The sequence below is a fragment of the Salvelinus alpinus genome, chromosome 19 (assembly GCF_045679555.1).
Source record: "Salvelinus alpinus chromosome 19, SLU_Salpinus.1, whole genome shotgun sequence".
In the NCBI taxonomy this organism is placed as follows: Eukaryota; Metazoa; Chordata; class Actinopteri; order Salmoniformes; family Salmonidae; genus Salvelinus; species Salvelinus alpinus.
Window position 1 is genome coordinate 188670 of NC_092104.1, and position 22706 is coordinate 211375.

At 40.0% G+C, this 22706-nt stretch overlaps 1 protein-coding gene across 2 annotated transcripts in view; it reads right to left on the minus strand.

Annotated features, from left to right (window-relative positions):
* Positions 1-22706, minus strand: part of dapk1 (death-associated protein kinase 1) — a 200279-nt gene that overhangs the window by 18141 nt on the left and 159432 nt on the right. For both annotated transcript variants that reach the window (XM_071351997.1, XM_071351996.1), the window contains exons 21-23: positions 16144-16323; positions 15585-15782; positions 3344-3603 (exon numbers count right to left, since the gene is read on the minus strand). In XM_071351997.1, coding sequence (XP_071208098.1) covers positions 3344-3603; positions 15585-15782; positions 16144-16323 — 638 coding nt within the window. The remainder of the gene's footprint in view (positions 1-3343; positions 3604-15584; positions 15783-16143; positions 16324-22706) is intronic.

Here is a 22706-nt window from a genome sequence, read left to right on the forward strand (position 1 = left end):
AAGATCTCAGAAAATAAATTGTAGACCTCCACAGGTCTGGTTCATCCTTGGGAGCAATTTCCAAACGCCTGAAGGTACCACGTTCATCTGTACAAACAATAGTACGCAAGTATAAACACCATGGGACCACGCAGCCGTCATACCGCTCAGGAAGGAGACGCATTCTGTCTCCTAGACATGAACGTACTTTGGTGCGAAAAGTGCAAATCAATCCCAGAACAACAGCAAAGGACCTTGTGAAGATGCTGGAGGAAACAGGTACTAAAGTATCTATATCCACAGTAAAACGAGTCCTATATCGACATAACCTGAAAGGCCGCTCAGCAAGGAAGAAGCCACTGCTCCAAAACCACCATAAAAAAGCCAGACTACGGTTTGCAACTGCACATGGGGACAAAGATCGTACTTTTTTGAGAAATGTCCTCTGGTCTGATGAAACAAAAATAGAACTGTTTGGCCATAATGACCATTGATATGTGTGGAGGATAAAGGGGGGAGGCTTGCAAGCCGAAGAGCACCATCCCAACAGTGAAGCACGGGGGTGGCAGCATCATGTTGTGGGGGTGCTTTGCTGCAGGAGGGACTGGTGCACTTCACAAAATAGATGAAATCATGAGGGAGGAAAAATATGTGGATATATTGAAGCAACATCTCAAGACATCAGTCAGGAAGATAAAGCTTGGTCGCAAATGGGTCTTCCAAATGGACAATGACCCCAAGCATACTTCCAAAGTTGTGGCAAAATGGCTTAAGGACAACAAAGTCAAGGTATTGAAGTGGCCATCACAAATCCCTGACTTCCATCCTATAGAACATTTGTGGGCAGAAGTGAAAAAGCGTGTGCGAACAAGGAGGCCTACAAACCTGACTCAGTTACACCAGCTCTGTCAGGAGGAATGGGCCAAAATTCACCCAACTTATTGTGGGAAGCTTGAGGAAGGCTACCCGAAACATTTGACCCAAGTTAATCAATTTAAAGGCAATGCTACCAAATACTAATTGAGTGTATGTAAACTTCTGACCCCCTGGGAATGTGATGAAAGAAATAAAAGCTGAAATAAATCATTCTCTCTACTATTATTCTGACATTTCACATTCTTAAAATAAAGTTGTGATCCTAACTGACCTAAAACAGGCAATATTTATTAGGATTAAATGTCAGGAATTGTGAAAAACTGAGTTTAAATGTATTTGGCTAAGGTGTATGTAAACTTCTGACTTCAACTGTATGTGCAGCTTGTGCTCCTCCTTCAGATTCATCATATCATGAGGATCAGTTTGTTGACAATCTCCAGACATTACATTTCAGGCAGAGGGTAAAGTGCTTCTTTGTGGAGATTCCAATGCGAGAACAGGTTCTGAGCCTGACTACACTGATGCGGGAGGTAACCACCACATATTTGGACACCCCTCCGTGTACAGTAGCCCTATTATAAATAAGAGAAACAGTCCTGACCAAATAGTGAACAACAACGGGAAGGAGTTAGTGCATCTCTGTCGAGCCTTAGGCCTGTACATGCTTAATGGTAGAATCAGAGGGGACTCTTTAGGTCAGTTTACTTACTGCTCAGCTCTTGGGAAAAGTGTAGTTGATTATGCCATCACTGACATTGACCCCTCCTCCATTAGTGCATTCACTGTCAGACCACAGACACCATTGTCGGATCACGGACACCATTGTCGGATCACAGACGCTATTGTCCAATCACAGACACCATTGTCGGATCACAGACACCATTGTCGGATCACAGACGCCATTGTCGGATCACGGACACCATTGTCGGATCACAGACGCCATTGTCGGATCACGGACACCATTGTCGGATCACAGACACCATTGTCGGATCACAGACGCCATTGTCGGATCACAGACACCATTGTCGGATCACAGACGCCATTGTCGGATCACGGACACCATTGTCGGATCACGGACGCCATTGTCGGATCACGGACGCCATTGTCGGATCACGGACGCCATTGTCGGATCACGGACGCCATTGTCGGATCACGGACGCCATTGTCGGATCACGGACACCATTGTCGGATCACGGACACCATTGTCGGATCACGGACACCATTGTCGGATTACGGACACCATTGTCGGATCACGGACGCCAGTGTCGGATCACGGACACCATTGTCAGAACACAGACACCATTGTCGGATCACAGACATCATTGTCGGATCACAGACACCATTGTCGGATCACAGACACCATTGTCGGATCACAGACACCATTGTCGGATCACAGACTCCATTGTCGGATCACGGACGCCATTGTCGGATCACAGTCAGATCAAGGTTTTTCGGAAGAAATTAACCAGCAATACTCATTAAAAAAAACAGCCCAATTAAACTGTACAACATGAACCAAATCAGACAGATGGGCTCCAAACAGTGCAGAGAAATTCATGGAAACATTCAACTCAAATGAAATAATGAACTCTACACAGGTCTTCAAGAACAATATCAAAACAATAAAAGGGGTCAATTCAGCAAATCTGACAAAAACTAAAGAAATCCAACATCAGAAACAAAAAGTTTCTGAAAAATGGTTTGATACGGAATGTAAAACAATTAGAAAACACCTAAGACAAATGTCAAATGAAAAACATAAGCAGCAAAACAACCCAGAACTACGCTGAGAATACTGTGATACATACACTGAAACATACACTGAAACGCAAGACATGTAATAATACCAACAAGACACTGTAAGGTCTACACCTGTTGTATTCGACACGTGACAAATAAACATTGATTCAATGTTATTGGCTGTCAGAGTGTATGAACTTACAGAGACGATGTTATTGGCTGTCAGAGTGTATGAACTAACAGAGACGATGTTATTGGCTGTCAGAGTGTATGAACTAACAGAGACGATGTTATTGGCTGTCAGAGTGGATGAACTTACAGAGACGATGTTATTGGCTGTCAGAGTGTATGAACTTACAGAGACGATGTTATTGGCTGTCAGAGTGTATGAACTAACAGAGACGATGTTATTGGCTGTCAGAGTGGATGAACTAACAGAGACGATGTTATTGGCTGTCAGAGTGTATGAACTAACAGAGACGATGTTATTGGCTGTCAGAGTGTATGAACTTACAGAGACGATGTTATTGGCTGTCAGAGTGGATGAACTAACAGAGACGATGTTATTGGCTGTCAGAGTGTATGAACTAACAGAGACGATGTTATTGGCTGTCAGAGTGTATGAACTAACAGAGACGATGTTATTGGCTGTCAGAGTGGATGAACTAACAGAGACGATATTATTGGCTGTCAGAGTGTATGAACTAACAGAGACGATGTTATTGGCTGTCAGAGTGTATGAACTTACAGAGACGATGTTATTGCGTAGTTCCAGCAGGTGGTTCCGGAGCAGTTTGACATCTTTAGAGGTGGAGGCTCCAGCGTCCATCACAAACAGCCTCTCTGAGATCTGCAGGTCGTTGCCAAACCTGTTCCGGAGCTCCTTGAGTAGAGGCCTCTCCTTGTCGTATCCAAACTCCCCTCCAGCCCCCCGAGGCAGGCAAGCCACGTCAGCATGAGTCCCCACAAGGACTACCGTCAGCGGGCTATGGATGCGACCTCCAAACGCTGGGGATGGACACTGTGTTACTGGTCAGCTCAACATTCCCCTACAGATCTAGTCCTATCTAAACCTCTATACCTGCAGTCAGATTTCTAACAAACTCATTCAAACCATGTTCTACTGTATGGGTGTAGTCTCTGAAGCTGTCTGTCATGTGATGTTAAGACAGGCTGGAACCATGACAATACAGGAGAGAGGAGATGAGTCCGGAGCGAGAGGTCAAGGGTTAGAGAGGAGGAGTGGAATATGACAAGACAAAGTAGACAGATACAGGATGATTATTTTCTACTAAAAGGTATTCCTTAGGATTTGATGAATGACTAGTGACGGCATAGTGAGTCTGGGTGACTGGCTTACAGATGTTATCCTGAGATTAACATGTTGAACCAGTATGTGGCCTGGCTGAGGGTTAAAGTCAGGAGAACAAAGGCTGTGGTTTGCCAGAAGCTGCAGACACCCTGATGACATGGACCTGCCCACCACCTCTACTGACCATCTAGCTATGAGCTTCTAGATCCTCTCATGCCCACCACCTCTACTGACCATCTAGCTATGAGATTCCAGATCCTCTCATGCCCACCACCTCTACTGACCATCTAGCTATGAGCTTCTAGATCCTCTCATGCCCACCACCTCTACTGACCATCTAGCTATGAGCTTCTAGATCCTCTCATAACCACCACCTCTACTGACCATCTAGCTATGAGATTCCAGATCCTCTCATGCACACCACCTCTACTGACCATCTAGCTATGAGCTTCTAGATCCTCTCATGCCCACCACCTCTACTGACCATCTAGCTATGAGCTTCTAGATCCTCTCATAACCACCACCTCTACTGACCATCTAGCTATGAGCTTCTAGATCCTCTCATGCACACCACCTCTACTGACCATCTAGCTATGAGCTTCTAGATCCTCTCATGCCCACCACCTCTACTGACCATCTAGCTATGAGCTTCTAGATCCTCTCATGCCCACTCCCTCTACTGACCATCTAGCTATGAGATTCCAGATCCTCTCATGCACACCACCTCTACTGACCATCTAGCTATGAGATTCTAGATCCTCTCATGCCCACCACCTCTACTGACCATCTAGCTATGAGCTTCTAGATCCTCTCATGCCCACCACCTCTACTGACCATCTAGCTATGAGCTTCTAGATCCTCTCATGCCCACCACCTCTACTGACCATCTAGCTATGAGCTTCTAGATCCTCTCATGCCCACCACCTCTACTGACCATCTAGCTATGAGCTTCTAGATCCTCTCATGCCCACTCCCTTTACTGACTAGGGCTGTTACGGTGACCGTATTACCGTTCCACCCGCGGTCACGAGTCATGAAGGCAGTCAAATTCCACATGACCGTTTAGTCACAGTAATTAGACTTCTCCAAGCTCTGATGCTGACTGTCATTAGTAGCCTGCCAAACTTGCTAACTGCCTGGTACTCAGCACTCTATTGTCCCTCTAATCATTTTGACATCAATGCAAAATGTAATGGAAAATCTAATCAAACACTTCATGAGAGCCCATGAGCTCATGTTGCGTAACATTTCTACAGGATATTCAATTATGTGAAAAAACAGAGTGATGGCCTCTACTAAAAAGAGGAGGATCCCATCAGCTGTCTATAGGCTAGGCCTACTTTCTATTGGCTAGGTCTACTATATTTATTTCCCAACTTTTCTAATATTAAGCACATTGCTTCTCTTTACAACAGGAGTATAGCCTACCTGAGTGGCATGAAAATTAACGGGAAAAGCTTCCTCCATTCGCTATTTAAGTGCAAAGATGACATATATTTTTTGGTCCATTCTACATCAAAACAAATTTCACACACATATGATTTAGCATATGTAAAGACAAGATTTAAATCAAGAATAGTCTGATGGGTGACAATATTAGCCTATCACTTGTGAATTATATACTATCACTTGTGAATAATGCCCGGCGTAAGGCAAGAAAAAAACTTTCGACTTTTTCGAATCATAGGTACACACCTCATGTAGCCTAGCCCATAGGCCTATATGTTTTGACAAGGTTTGTATCACTAAAGTGTCCAAATATCTCCTTAAACTGAATCACATTAATCCGCTTTACACGGGTTGTAAGAGCCTAACTGGCATACATAAGCAGCACGTGAGTTTCAAGTTTGGGGAAGATCATTTTCACCATAAAAATTCACCTTTATAATAAAAGCATTATATGCATAATTGCATTTGTGGTCACTTTTGATAACGGTATTTTCCTGCTAATGGAACATTTGCGCTTATAGCCTACTGCCACGTGCGCATTGCTGTGCTTATAATGTGAAGAAATAGCCTAATAGTCTATCAACATTTTAAGTTGAACATTCTGATCTGCTAGTGGTTGTATTCATTTGGGATCTATTGCATCCCACAACTATCCCAGACTATGTTTGGAATATTTTTTCTCACACAGAATAGAATAATTCAACTGTTGTACAATGTAGATTGACATAAGCTAGTGCTTTTGCTGTTCGTTAGGCCTTCTACTCATCTTGTTGGCTGACGAAAAGTAAATGTGGACAGTTCTTCCAATATGCACCTCTGAATTGGATAAGGGGGTGCGCAGTTGGGTCCCTGATGTGTCTGTCTTCACTTGTAGACTGTGAGACCCGATCACGTGATGGAGAGCCATGTGAATGAGCGGTGCTTCGGAGCAGGCAGCACTCAGGAAGAAGGGCACAATGCAGCACTCCGGGGCAAGGGAAAAATGGCCACTGGCAGCAAAAGGCATGGATTTTTAAGGTGAAACTAGAGGCAGTAGCAAATTGTGAATGAGAGACTGATGTAATGTGTACAGCCTGCGCAAAAAAACTAAGCAGAGCTCAGGTCTTTCAAGCAACTTTTTTTCAAATCATCAGTCGCATCATGTAGCCTTACAATGTATTAAAAATCAAAACATATGCCCCAACGTTTGTAGAACAACTAAAGTTACATTAACTTCTTGTCAATATGGGGAGGCTGTTTTCACTTTGTAAAAAATCGTGCCCAAATTAAACTGCCTCGTACTCTATTCTAGATCGTACAATATGCATATTATTATTACTATTGGATAGAAAACACTCTCAAGTTTCTAAAACCGTTTGAATTATATTCTTGCGCGTAAAACAGAACTCATTTTGCAGCAAACTTCCTAGACAGGAAGTGAAAAATCTGAAATCGAGGCTCTGTTTCAGGGCCTTCCTATTCAATTGCTTGAAATCTATGGATATACATGCACTTCATACGCCTTCCACTAGATGTCAACAGGCAGTGAGAGGTGGAATGGGGTGTCTAGCTTGATCTGAGGTCGAACAAGAGCTCTTGGAATGATGTGACCACAATTTCATTGTCTTCGAAGGCGCGGGAAGGACATCAGCATTGGCTTCTGAAAAGCGTTCGGTATAGACGGCTAATATCTCCGGCTTTTATTTGATACATGTGATAATATCATCGTAAAGTATGTTTTTTCAATATAGTTTTATCAGATTATTCAACGTTTATCGGGAGTTTTGGAGTTTTCCGTTCTCTGCGTTAGGTGAAGATGGACATCTTCGCGCCACTTGGCTAGCTAAGGTTGCTAATTCGACAGGAGAAGAGGACATTCTAAAACCAAACAACGATTTATTCTGAACAAAGGACTCCTTGTACAAGATTCTGATGGAAGCTCAGCAAAAGTAAGAACCATTTATGATGTTATTTCGTATTTCTGTGGAAAATGTTTAGTCCTATTTTCCTTCCTTTTTGCGGGCGCTGTCTCGCTATAACGTAAGCTGTTTGTTATGGTAAAGTTATTTTTAAAAATCTAACACGGCGATTGCATTAAGAACTAGTGTATCTTTCATTTGCTGTCCAACATGTATTTTTTAGTAAAGTTTATGATGAGTTCTTTGGTCAGATTAGGTGACTGTCCAAAATATCTACGGATAATTTGGTGAATCGATGCTACATATTCACAACGTATAACCACGGTTTGCAGCTCAAAATATGCACATTTTCGAACAAAACATAAGTGTATTGTGTAACATGATGTTATAAGACTGTCATCTGATGAAGTTGGTCAAGGTTAGTGATAAATTTTATATCTTTTGCTGGTTTTTGCGAATGCTATCTATGCGGTGAATAAATGCGGTTGTGTGTTTGACTATTGTGGTAAGCTAATATAATGCTATATTGTGTTTTCGCTGTAAAACACTAAAAAAATCTGAAACATTGGCTGGATTCACAAGATGTTTATCTTTCATTTGCTGTACACCATGTATTTTTCATAAATGTTTTATGATGAGTATTTAGGTATTTCACGTTGCTCTCTGTAATTATTCTTGCTCCTTCGGTGCTATTTGTGATTGTAGCTGCAATGTAAAACTATGATTTATACCTCAAATATGCACATTTTCGAACAAAACATAGATTTATTGTATAACATGTTATAAGACTGTCATCTGATGAAGTTGTTTCTTGGTTAGTGACTAATTATATCTCTATTTGGTCGGTTTTGTGATAGCTACCTATGCGGTAAAAAAATTGTGAAAATATGCGGTTGAGTCTTTTGCTATTGTGGTTAGCTAATAGAAATACATATTGTGTTTTCGCTGTAAAACATTTTAAAAATCGGAATTGATGGCTGGATTCACAAGATGTGTATCTTTCATTTGCTGTGTTGGACTTGTGATTTCATGATATTTATATGCTAGTATTTACTTGTGGCGCTATGCTAGGCTATGCTAGTCAGCTTTTTACTGATCAGGATGCTCCCGGATCAGGGATGGTGATGAAGTAGAGGTTAATAACTCTAAATGAAGCATATGAACTCAGCAAAAAAAGAAACGTCCTCTCACTGTCAACTGCGTTTATTTCCAGCAGACTAAACATGTGTAAATATTTGTATGAACATAACAAGATTCAACAACTGAGACATAAACTGAACAACTTCCACAGACATGTGACTAACAGAAATTGAATAACGTGTCCCTGAACAAAGGGAGGGTCAAAATCAAAAGTAACAGTCAGTATCTGGTGTGGCCACCAGCTGCATTAAGTACTGCAGTGCATCTCCTCCTCATGGACAGCACCAGATTTGCCCGTTCTTGTTGTGAGATGTTACCGCACTCTTCCACCAAGGCACCTGCAAGTTCCCGGACATTTCTGGAGGGAATGGCCCTAGCCCTCACCCTCCGAACCAACAGGTCCCAGACGTGCTCAATGGGATTGAGATCCGGGCTCTTCGCTGGCCAACACTGGCATTCCTGTCTTGCAGGAAATCACGCACAGAACGAGCAGTATGGCTGGTGGCATTGTCATGCTGGAGGGTCATGTCAGGATGAGCCTGCAGGAAGGGTACCACATGAGGGAGGATGTCTTCCCTGTAACACACAGCATTGAGATTGCCTGCAATGACAACAAGCTCAGTCCGATGATGCTGTGACACACCATCCCAGACCATGACGCACCCTCCACCTCCAAATCGATCCCACTCCAGAGTACAGGCCACGGTGTAACGCTCATTCCTTTGACGATAAACACGAATCCTACCATCACTCCTGGTGAGACAAAACTCGTCAGTGAAGAGCACTTTTTGCCAGTCCTGTCTGGTCCAGTGACGGTGGGTTTGTGCCCATAAGCGACGTTGTTGCTGGTGATGTCTGGTGAGGACCTGCCTTACAACAGGCCTACAAGCCCTCAGTCCAGCCTCTCTCAGCCTATTGCGGACAGTCTGAGCACTGATAGAGGGATTTTGCGTTCCTGGTGTAACTCGGGGAGTTGTTGTTGCCATCATGTACCTGTCCCGCAGGTGTAATGTTCGGATATACCGGTCCTGTGCAGGTGTTGATACACGTGGTCTGCCACTGCGAGGACGTTCAGCTGTCTGTCCAGTCTCCCTGTAGTGCTGTCTTAGGCGTCTCACAGTATGGACATTGCAATTTATTGCCCTGGCCACATCTACAGTCCTCATGCCTCCTTGCAGCATGCCTAAGGCACGTTCACGCAGAGAGCAGGGACCCTGGGCATCTTTCTTTTGGTGTTTTTCAGAGTCAGTAGAAAGGCCTCTTTAGTGTCCTAAGTTTTCATAACTGTGATCTTAATTGCCTACCGTCTGTAAGCTGTTAGTGTCTTAACGACCGTTCCACAGGTGCATGTTCATTAATTGTTTATGGTTCATTGAACAAGCATGGGAAACAGTGTTTAAACCCATAACAATGAAGATCTGTGAAGTTATTTGTATTTTTACAAATTATCTTTGAAAGACAGGGTCCTGAAAGAGGGACGTTTCATTTTTTGCTGTGTTTAGGACTTCCTGTTTCTTTGTTGACTGCTCAACACAGAATAGCTGCAGCTGCACTCCCTCAAATCATTTGGAGAAAATATCCTCTCTCTTTTATTCAGCGTTGTTCAATTGTATTCTTCATAATATAAAATAATACTATAAAATAATACTATAAAATACTATAAAATAATACTATAAAATACTATAAAATAATACTATAAAATACTATAAAATAATACTATAAAATAATACTATAAAATAATATAAAATAATACCATAAAATAATATAAAATAATACTGTAAAATAATACCATACAATAATATAAAATAATACTATAAAAAATAATACTATACAATAATACTATAAAATATAATATACAATAATGCCACGGAATACTGAGCAAATCTTGTCTGTTAAATGAACTAGTGTAGCCCACAGCCATTTGGCATAGCCAGATCAGGACATAATATAAGGACAACTCAGAGTATGCTATTCTGTTCTTCTGAAATAGACTACTTTTTCTTCATATCATGTTTCTTTAGACCTGTTTAAAATAAATAATGGATGTATTGTGAAGGTGTAGGTAGACTATATTACATGGATTTATTGTGATGGTGTAGGTAGACTATATTACATGGATTTATTGTGATGGTGTAGGTAGACTATATTACATGGATTTATTGTGATGGTGTAGACTATATTACATGGATTTATTGTGATGGTGTAGGTAGACTATATTACATGGATTTATTGTGATGGTGTAGACTATATTACAAGGATTTATTGTGATGGTGTAGACTATATTACATGGATTTATTGTGATGGTGTAGACTATATTACAGGGATTTATTGTGATGGTGTAGACTATATTACATGGATTTATTGTGATGGTGTAGACTATATTACATGGATTTATTGTGATGGTGTAGACTATATTACAGGGATTTATTGTGATGGTGTAGACTATATTACATGGATTTATTGTGATGGTGTAGACTATATTACATGGATTTATTGTGATGGTGTAGACTATATTACATGGATGTATTGTGATGGTGTAGGTAGACTATATTACATGGATTTATTGTGATGGTGTAGACTATATTACATGGATTTATTGTGATGGTGTAAGTAGACTATATTACATGGATTTATTGTGATGGTGTAGACTATATTACATGGATTTATAGTGAAGGTGTAGACTATATTACATGGATTTATTGTGATGGTGTAGACTATATTATATGGATTTATTGTGATGGTGTAGACTATAATACATGGATTTATTGTGATGGTGTAGACTATATTACATGGATTTATTGTGATGGTGTAGACTATATTACATGGATTTATTGTGATGGTGTAGACTATATTACATGCATTTATTGTGATGGTGTAGACTATATTACATGGATTTATTGTGATGGTGTAGACTATATTACATGGATGTATTGTGATGGTGTAGACTATATTACATGGATCTTTTGTGATGGTGTAGACTATATTACATGGATTTATTGTGATGGTGTAGACTATATTACATGGATTTATTGTGATGGTGTAGGTAGACTATATTACATGGATTTATTGTGATGGTGTAGACTATATTGCATGGATTTATTGTGATGGTGTAGACTATATTACATGGATTTATTGTGATGGTGTAGGTAGACTATATTACATGGATTTATTGTGAAGGTGTAGACTATATTATATGGATTTATTGTGATGGTGTAGACTATATTATATGGATTTATTGTGATGGTGTAGGTAGACTATATTACATGGATTTATTGTGATGGTGTAGACTATATTATATGGATTTATTGTGATGGTGTAGACTATATTATATGGATTTATTGTGATGGTGTAGGTAGACTATATTACATGGATTTATTGTGATGGTGTAGACTATATTATATGGATTTTTTGTGATGGTGTAGGTAGACTATATTATATGGATTTATTGTGATGGTGTAGACTATATTACATGGATTTATTGTGATGGTGTAGGTAGACTATATTACATGGACTTATTGTGATGGTGTAGACTATATTATATGGATTTATTGTGATGGTGTAGGTAGACTATATTACATGGACTTATTGTGATGGTGTAGACTATATTACATGCATTTATTAGACGTTTTCAGATGTAGATGTTCCATAGGTCTGCATCACTGACTTGTAGGCTATATGTGGAAGCCAGGAGATGCTAAATGTGTTTATGTTAATTAACGGTCAATTACCGTGATATCAGCAATTATTTGCTTGACAATCACCGGCTGGCCTCCCGAGTGGCGCAGTGGTCTAAGGCACTGCATTGCAGTGCTAGCTGTGCCACTAGAGATTCTGGATTCGAGTCCAGGCTCTGTTGCAGCCGCCCGCGACCGGGAAATCCATGGGGCGGCGCACAATTGGCTCAGCGTCGTCCGGGTTAGGGGAGGGTTTGGCCGGCAGGGATGTTCCTGTCCCATCACGCACTAGCGACTCCTGTGGCGGGCCGGGCGCAATGCACGCTGACACAGTTGCCATGTGTACGGTGTTTCCTCCGACACATTGGTGCGGCTGGCTTCTGGGTTAAGCGGGCATTGTGTCAAGAAGCAGTGCAGCTTGGTTGGGTTGTGTCTCGGAGGACGCACGGCTCTCGACCTTCGCCTCTCCCGAGTCCGTACGGGAGTTGCAGTGATGGGACAAGACTGCAACGACCAATTGGATACCATGAAATTGGGGAGAAAAAGGGGTAAAAAAAAAAAAAGAATCACTGGCTGACGAAATGTTGTGCCACAGCCCTACTACTGAACATCGAGCTATGAGCTTCCAGATCCTCTAATGACAACGGATGCCCATCTTGAGGCTTCAGAATGCATTCAAACAGACTTGATCTAGAAGCACTCAAACAGACTTGATCTAGAAGCACTCAAACAGACTTGATCTAGAACCACTCAAACAAACTTGAACTAGAACCACTCAAACAGACTTGATCTAAAACCACTCATACAGACTTGATCTAGAAGCACTCAAACAGAATTGATCTAGAAGCGCTCAAACAGACTTGATCTAGAAGCGCTCAAACAGACTTGATCTAGAACCACTCAAACAGACTTGATCTAGAAGCACTCAAACAGACTTGATCTAGAAGCACTCAAACAGACTTGATCTAGCAGCACTCAAACAGACTTGATCTAGAAGCACTCATACAGACTTGATCTAGAAGCGCTCAAACAGAATTGATCTAGAAGCGCTCAAACAGACTTGATCTAGAAGCGCTCAAACAGACTTGATCTAGAACCACTCAAACAGACTTGATCTAGAAGCACTCAAACAGACTTGATCTAGAAGCACTCAAACAGACTTGATCTAGAAGCAATCAAACAGACTTGATCTAGAAGCGCTCAAACAGACTTGATCTAGAACCACTCATACAGACTTGATCTAGAACCCCTCAGACTTGATCTAGAAGCACTCATACAGACTTGATCTAGAAGCACTCAAACAGACTTGATCTAGAAGAACTCAAACAGACTTGATCTAGAAGCGCTCAAACAGACTTGATCTAGAAGCACTCATACATACTTGATCTAGAACCACTCAGACTTGATCTAGAAGCACTCAAACAGACTTGATCTAGAACCACTCAAACAGACTTGATCTAGAAGAACTCAAACAGACTTGATCTAGAAGAACTCAAACAGACTTGATCTAGACGCGCTCAAACAGCCTTGATCTAGAAGCACTCAAACAGACTTGATCTAGAAGAACTCAAACAGACTTGATCTAGAAGCAATCAAACAGACTTGATCTAGAAGCACTCAAACAGACTTGATCAAGAATAACTCATACAGACTTGATCTAGAAGCACTCAAACAGACTTGATCTAGAAGCACTCATACAGACTTGATCTAGAAGCACTCATACAGACTTGATCTAGAAGAACTCAAACAGACTTGATCTAGAAGCAATCAAACAGACTTGATCTAGAAGCACTCAAACAGACTTGATCAAGAATAACTCATACAGACTTGATCTAGAAGCACTCAAACAGACTTGATCTAGAAGCACTCATACAGACTTGATCTAGAAGCACTCATACAGACTTGATCTAGAAGCACTCATACAGACTTGATCTAGAAGACCTGAAACAGACTTGATCTAGAATAACTCATACAGACGTGATCTAGAAGCACTCATACAGACTTGATCTAGAAGCACTCATACAGACTTGATCTAGAACCACTCAAACATAATTGATCTAGAAGACCTGAAACAGACTTGATCTAGAATAACTCATACAGACTTGATCTAGAATAACTCATACATACTTGATCTAGAAGCACTCAAACAGACTTGATCTAGAAGCACTCAAACAGACTTGATCTAGAAGCACTCATACAGACTTGATCTAGAAGCACTCATACAGAATTGATCTAGAAGACCTGAAACAGACTTGATCTAGAATAACTCATACAGACTTGATCTAGAATAACTCATACAGACTTGATCTAGAAGCACTCATACAGACTTGATCTAGAAGCACTCATACAGACTTGATCTAGAAGCACTCATACAGAATTGATCTAGAAGACCTGAAACAGACTTGATCTAGAATAACTCATACAGACTTGATCTAGAAGCACTCAAAATTACTTGATCTAGAAGCACTCAAACAGACTTGATCTAGAAGCAATCAAACAGACTTGATCTAGAACCACTCATACAAACTTGATCTAGAAGCACTCAAACAGACTTGATCTAGAAGCACTCAAACAGACTTGATCTAGAAGCACTCATACAGACTTGATCTAGAAGCACTCATACAGAATTGATCTAGAAGACCTGAAACAGACTTGATCTAGAAGCACTCATACAGACTTGATCTAGAAGCACTCATACAGACTTGATCTAGAAGCACTCATACAGAATTGATCTAGAAGACCTGAAACAGACTTGATCTAGAATAACTCATACAGACTTGATCTAGAAGCACTCATACAGACTTGATCTAGAAGCACTCATACAGACTTGATCTAGAAGCACTCATACAGACTTGATCTAGAAGCACTCAAACAGAATTGATCTAGAAGACCTGAAACAGACTTGATCTAGAATAACTCAAACAGACTTGATCTAGAACCACTCAAACAGACTTGATCTAGAAGCAATCAAACAGACTTGATCTAGAACCACTCAAACAGACTTGATCTAGAACCACTCAAACAGACTTGATCTAGAAGCACTCAAACAGACTTGATCTAGAAGCACTCATACAGACTTGATCTAGAAGCACTCAAACAGACTTGATCTAGAAGCAATCAAACAGACTTGATCTAGAAGCACTCAAACAGACTTGATCTAGAAGCACTCAAACAGACTTGATCTAGAAGCACTCAAACAGACTTGATCTAGAAGCACTCAAACAGACTTGATCTAGAAGCACTCAAACAGACTTGATCTAGAAGCACTCAAACAGACTTGATCTAGAAGCACTCAAACAGACTTGATCTAGAAGCACTCAAACAGACTTGATCTAGAAGCACTCAAACAGACTTGATCTAGAAGAACTCAAACAGACTTGATCTAGAAGAACTCAAACAGACTTGATCTAGTATATATTTATTTTTTAAATGACTTGTTTATTTTGCTTAACAAGTGCTCTGAGATGATGTAATGAAAAGCTAACAGTTGAATAAATGAGCGGTCCGGGTACGTACCTATAGTATCCTGTGGTAGTGTTAAGGCCTTCAACATGTTGAGCCAGTATGTAGCCTGGCTGAGCTGAGTCTCATAGGGATCCTCCAGACTGAACACCACCAGGTGGATGGCTGTAGGGTCGTTGGCAGCGAAGTAATCATAAGAACAGTAGTACACAGGGTTGCCACTGAACTCCCAAACACTGAAGTCTCCTACACCTAGAGACAGAGAGACAGTCACAGAGACACACAGACAGAGAGAGAGAGAGAGAGAGAGAGTTTAACGAATACAGCACAAAAAAAACGTTTTAAGGGTTAGGGGTTAGAGGAGGATCTTCTATGACTGGAACTCATCTTGTAAAGGTTAAGGGTTAGCTCTTAGAGCAGGGTTTCCCAAACTCGGTCCTGGGGACCCCAAAGGGTACACGTTTTGGTGTTTGCCCTGGTACTACACAGCTGATAATTATTTGAATCAGCTGTGTTGTGCTAGGGCAAAAACCAAAACGTGTACCCTTTGGGGTCCCCAGGACCGAGTTTGGGAAACGCTGGGTTAGAGGATAGGGGTCGGACTAGTATTCACCATTGATGTTAGTGTTCTGGATGTCGATGGCTCTGGTGGCGAGGACGTCGGCTGAGGAGAGTGCGTTGGGGCTGAACACTTCCAGGACTCCCTTGGTCAGGCTGGGCTCAAACATCATACTGCGACTACGCACACAGACGTTCTCACAGCCAGGATACAGGTTGGAGATACTCACTGACACTACAGAGACATAATGAATATAGACACAGATGTTCTCACAGCCAGGACACAGGTTGGAGATACTCACTGACACTACAGAGACATAATGAATATAGACACAGATGTTCTCACAGCCAGGACACAGGTTGGAGATACTCACTGACACTACAGAGACACACATAATGAATATAGACAATGATGTTCTCACAGCCAGGATACAGGTTGGAGACCGAAGTCAAGAAGTGAATATAATATATCTAATAATATACGTTGTAACCAGCAGGTGGAGCTGCTACCTCACAGAACAATACCTACCCCAGAAGATACACTGTCTAGATATTCTAAACGTCCCTAATGTCTAGAAATACTAAACTATAATATTGTCTAGATATACTACACTATAATACTGTCTAGATATACTACACTATAATACTGTCTAGATATACTAAACTACAGTACTGTCTAGATATACTACACTATAATACTGTCTATATATACTACACTATAATACTGTCTAGATATATTAAACTACAGTACTGTCTAGATATACCACACTGAAATACTGTCTAGATATACTACTGCCTATATATACTACACTATAATACTGTCTAGATATACTAAACTACACTACTGTCTAGATATACCACACTAAAATACTGTCTAGATATACTACTGTCTATATATACTACATTATAATACTGTCTAGATATACTAAACTACACTACTGTCTAGATATACTACACTATAATACTGTCTAAATACCCTAAACTATATTACTGTCTAGATATACTACACTACTGTCTAGATATACTAAACTACTGTCTAGATATACTAAACTACTGTCTAGATATACTAAACTACTGTCTAGATATACTAAACTACACTACTGTCTAGATATACTAAACTAGACTACTGTCTAGATATACTAAACTACACTACTGTCTAGATATACTAAACTACACTACTGTCTAGATATACTAAACTATATTACTGTCTAGATATACTAAACTATACTAATGTCTAGATATACTAAACCATACGGCCATACTGTCTAGATATAATAAACTACACTACTGTCTAGATATACAGCACTATACTACTGTCTAGATATACTACACTACAGTACTGTCTAGATATACTAAACTAGACTACTGTCTAGATATACTAAACTACACTACTGTCTAGATATACTAAACTACACTACTGTCTAGATATACTAAACTATATTACTGTCTAGATATACTAAACTATACTACTGTCTAGATATACTAAACCATACGGCCATACTGTCTAGATATAATAAACTACACTACTGTCTAGATATACAGCACTATACTACTGTCTAGATATACTACACTACAGTACTGTCTAGATATACTAAACTAGACTACTGTCTAGATATACTAAACTACACTACTGTCTAGATATACTAAACTACACTACTGTCTAGATATACTAAACTATATTACTGTCTAGATATACTAAACTACACTACTGTCTAGATATACTAAACTACACTACTGTCTAGATATACTAAACTATATTACTGTCTAGATATACTAAACTACACTACTGTCTAGATATACTAAACTGTTTTACTGTCTAGATATACTAAACTATACTACTATCTATATATACCACGCTACTGTCTAGATATAATACCCTACACTACTGTCTAGATATACTACACTACTGTCTAGATATAATACACTACTGTCTAGATATACCACACTACTGTCTAGATATACTAGACTACTGTCTAGATATACTACACTACTGTCTAGATATAATACACTACTGTCTAGATATACTAAACTACTGTCTAGATATACTAAACTACTGTCTAGATATAATACACTACTGTCTAGATATAATACCCTACACTACTGTCTAGATATACTAAACTACTGTCTAGATATACTACACTACTGTCTAGATATACCACACTACTGTCTAGATATACTACACTACTGTCTAGATATACTAAACTACTGTCTAGATATACTACACTACTGTCTAGATATACTAAACTACTGTCTAGATATACTACACTACTGTCTAGATATACCACACTACTGTCTAGATATACCATACTACTGTCTAGATATACTAAACTACTGTCTAGATATACTAAACTACTGTCTAGATATACTACACTACTGTCTAGATATACTAAACTACTGTCTAGATATACTAAACTACTGTCTAGATATACTAAACTAGACTACTGTCTAGATATACTAAACTACTGTCTAGATATAATACACTAGTGTCTAGATATACCACACTACTGTCTAGATATACTAAACTACTGTCTAGATATACTAAACTACTGTCAAGATATACTAAACTACTGTCTAGATATACTAAACTACTGTCTAGATATACTAAACTACTGTCTAGATATACCACACTACTGTCTAGATATACGAAACTACTGTCTAGATATACTACACTACTGTCTAGATATAATACACTACTGTCTAGATATACCACACTACTGTCTAGATATACTAAACTACTGTTCAGATATACTAAACTACTGTCTAGATATACTAAACTACACTACTGTCTAGATATACTAAACTACACTACTGTCTAGATATACTAAACTACACTACTGTCTAGATATACTAAACTACACTGTCTAGATATACTAAACTACACTGTCTAGATATACTAAACTACACTACTGTCTAGATATACTAAACTACACTACTGTCTAGATATACTAAACTACTGTCTAGATATACTAAACTACACTACTGTCTAGATATACTAAACTACACTACTGTCTAGATATACTACACTACTGTCTAGATATACTACACTACTGTCTAGATATACTACACTACTGTCTAGATATACTACACTACTGTCTATATATACTAAACTACTGTCTAGATATACTAAACTACACTACTGTCTAGATATACAGCACTATACTACTGTCTAGATATAGTACACTATACTACTGTCTAGATATACTATACTACTTTCTACATATACTACACTATACTACCACACGGGCAACATATACTATACTACCATACTGTCTAGATATACTCAACTGAATGACTTTGGCTTCTCTCCATTCCGGAGGACAAATACTTTCCTCTAGACACAGATTAAATATATGACAGATAGGAGTGGCTATAGTCAGCTACCATCCTCAGTAGCTTTCCATCTAAGTTGTCAATGCCAGGAGGTTTTCATTATTGATCGAGAACAAACAAAAAAATACACCTCTCCCATACCAACTTTACAGATTTCAAACTTGCAAAGCTTTTCTTTCATTATTTGTTAATTTATGCATGAATAGGATGGCTCACTGTTCGTTGTGGGCATTTCCTGTCTAAGTTTGTCTAAGTTTGTCCACTTTGCCAATGAGGTAATCAAAATAATTGGCAACATCAAAGGGTTTTGTGATGAATAAACCATCTGATTCGATGAAACATGGAGTTGAATTTGTCTTTCTGCCCATAATTTAATTTAAAGTACTCCCAGGTTTTTTTCCATCATTTTTCATATCATTGATATTGGTTTCATAACACAGTTTCTTCTTCTTTTTGTTGAGTTTAGTCACATAACTTCTCAATTTGCAGGAAGTCAGCCAGTCAGATGTGCAGCCAGACCTATTAGCCACTTTCAACCATACAGTTTTTCAATTCCTCATCAATCCATGGAGCCTTAACAGTTCTAACAGTCAGTTTCTTAACAGGTGCTTGTTTATCAATAATTGGAAGAAGCAATTTCATAAATTCATCAAGTACAGCATCTGGACGCTCCTGATTAATCACAACAGACCAACAAATATTTTTAACATCATCCACATAACATGTTGACCAGACCGGCCGCGCGTGCGTCCTTGTTGATTTTGTCCACCCAAACCAGACCTGATCAAGACACGCAGGTTGAAATATCAAAACGAACGCATTAAACATTTATGTCGAAAAGCATTAAACATTTATGGCAATTTAGCTAGATAGCTTGCTGTTACTAGTTAATTTGTCCTGGGATATAAACATTGGGTTGTTATTTTACCTGAAATGCACAAGGACCTCTACTCCAACAATTAATCCACAGATAAAAGGGAAAACCAAGTTCGTTTCTAATAAATCAAATCAAACTTTATTTGTCACATGCACCGAATACAACAAGTGTCGACCTTATCGTGAAATGCTTACAAGTCAATGTGCGGGGGTACAGGCTAGTTGAGGTAATTTGTACATGTAGGTAGGGGTTGGGATATGTACATACGGTTACTGTGGGGAAGACGTCGTCAATGCACTTATTGATGAAGCCGATGACTTAGGTGGTGTACTCCTCAATGCCATTGGATGAATCCCGGAACATATTCCAGTCTGTGCTAGAAAAACAGTCCCGTAGCTTAGCATCTGCGTCATCTGACCACTTCCGTATTGAGCGAGTCACTGTGACTTGGGTGACTGGAGTCACAAACTCTCATTTGTTCAGAGTTGCCAAATGGAGGGTGAGGGAGAGTTTTGTACGCGTCTCTGTGTGTGGAGTAAAGGTGGTCTAGAGTTTCTTTCCCTCTGGTTGCACATTTAACATGCTGGTAAAATTTGGTAAAACTGATTTAAGTGTGCCTGCATTAAATTCCCCGGTCACTAGGAGCGCCGCTTCTGGGTGGTGGTAAATAGACGTCTACGAATAATATAGATGTGAACTCTCTTGGTAGCTAGTGTGGTCTACAGTTAATCAACGAGTATTCTACCTCAGGCGAGCAATACCTCGAGACCTCCTTAATATTAGACATCGAGCAACAGCTGTTATTGACAAATAGACACACCCCCACCCCTTGTCTTACCAGACGTAGCTGCTCTGTCCTGCCAATGCACAGAAAACACAGCCAACTGAACATTATTCGTGTCATCGTTCAGCCCCGACTCGGTGAAGCATAAGATATTACAGTTTTTTATTTATTTAATTGAATCTTTATTTAACTAGGCAAATCAGTTAGTTAGGAGCAAATTCTTATTTACAATGACGGCCAACCAAAGGGCAAAAGGTCTCCTGCGGGGATGGGGGCCCGGGATTAAAATAAATAAATAAATATAAATATAGGACCAAACACATATCACAACAAGAGAGACAACACTACATAAAGAGAGACCTTAGACAACAACATAGCAAGGCAGCAACACATGACAACACAGCATGGTAACAACAACATGGTAGCAACACAACATGGTACAAACATTATTGGACACAGACAACAGCACAAAGGGCAAGAAGGTAGAGACAACAATACATCACGCAAAGCAGCCACAACTGTCAGTAAGAGTGTCCATGATTGAGTCTTTGAATGAAGAGATGGAGATAAAACTGTCCAGTTTGAGTGTTTGTTGCAGCTCGTTCCAGTCGATAGCTGCAGTGAACTGAAAAGAGGAGTGACCCAGGGATGTGTGTGCTTTGGGGACCTTTAACAGAATGTGACTGGCAGAACGGGTGTTGTATGTGGAGGATGAGGGCTGCAGTAGATATCTCAGATAGGGGGGAGTGAGGCCTAAGAGGGTTTTATAAATAAGCATCAACCAGTGGGTCTTGTGACGAGTATACAGAGATGACCAGTTTACAGAGGAGTATAGAGTGCAGTGATGTGTCCTATAAGGAGCATTGGTGGCAAATCTGATGGCCGAATGGTAAAGAACATCTAGCCGCTCGAGAGCACCCTTACCTGCCGATCTATAAATGATGTCTCTGGTTAGTTTGGCAGCTGGGGTGAAAGAGGAGCAATTACGATAGAGGAAACCAAGTCTAGATTTAACTTTAGCCTGCAGCTTTGATATGTGCTGAGAGAAGGACAGTCTACCTTCTAGCCATACTCCCAAGTACTTGTATGAGGTGATGTCAGTTAATGTCCCGTTGGTAGGATAGTCTCGAACGGAGATCATCCAGTTTATTCTCCAGTGATTGCACGTTGGCCAATAGAACGGATGGTAGAGGCAGGTTACCCACTTGACGACAAATTCTCACAAGGCACCCCAATCTCCTCCCACTGTTCCTCCGTATTTCTTCACGCGAATGACGGGGATTTTGGCCTGGTCTCGGAGAAGCAGTATATCCTTCGCATCGGACTCATTAAAGAAAAGTCTATGTCCAGTTTGAGGTGAGAAAATTGCTGTTTTCATGTCCAGAAGCTCCTTTCGGTCATAACAGACGGTAGCAGAAACATTATGTACAAAATAAGTTACAAACAATGTGAAAAATGGAATAGCACAGTTGGCTAGGAGCCCATAAAATGGCAGCCGCCACCTCTGGCGCCATTCTAATAGATCTGAGCCAAGGAAAGCCTCCCGGCCAAACCCCCTCTCTATCATGGTTAAAAAAATGGTTGGGAAGCACTCTACAATACTACCATACTGTCTATACTGACTGTT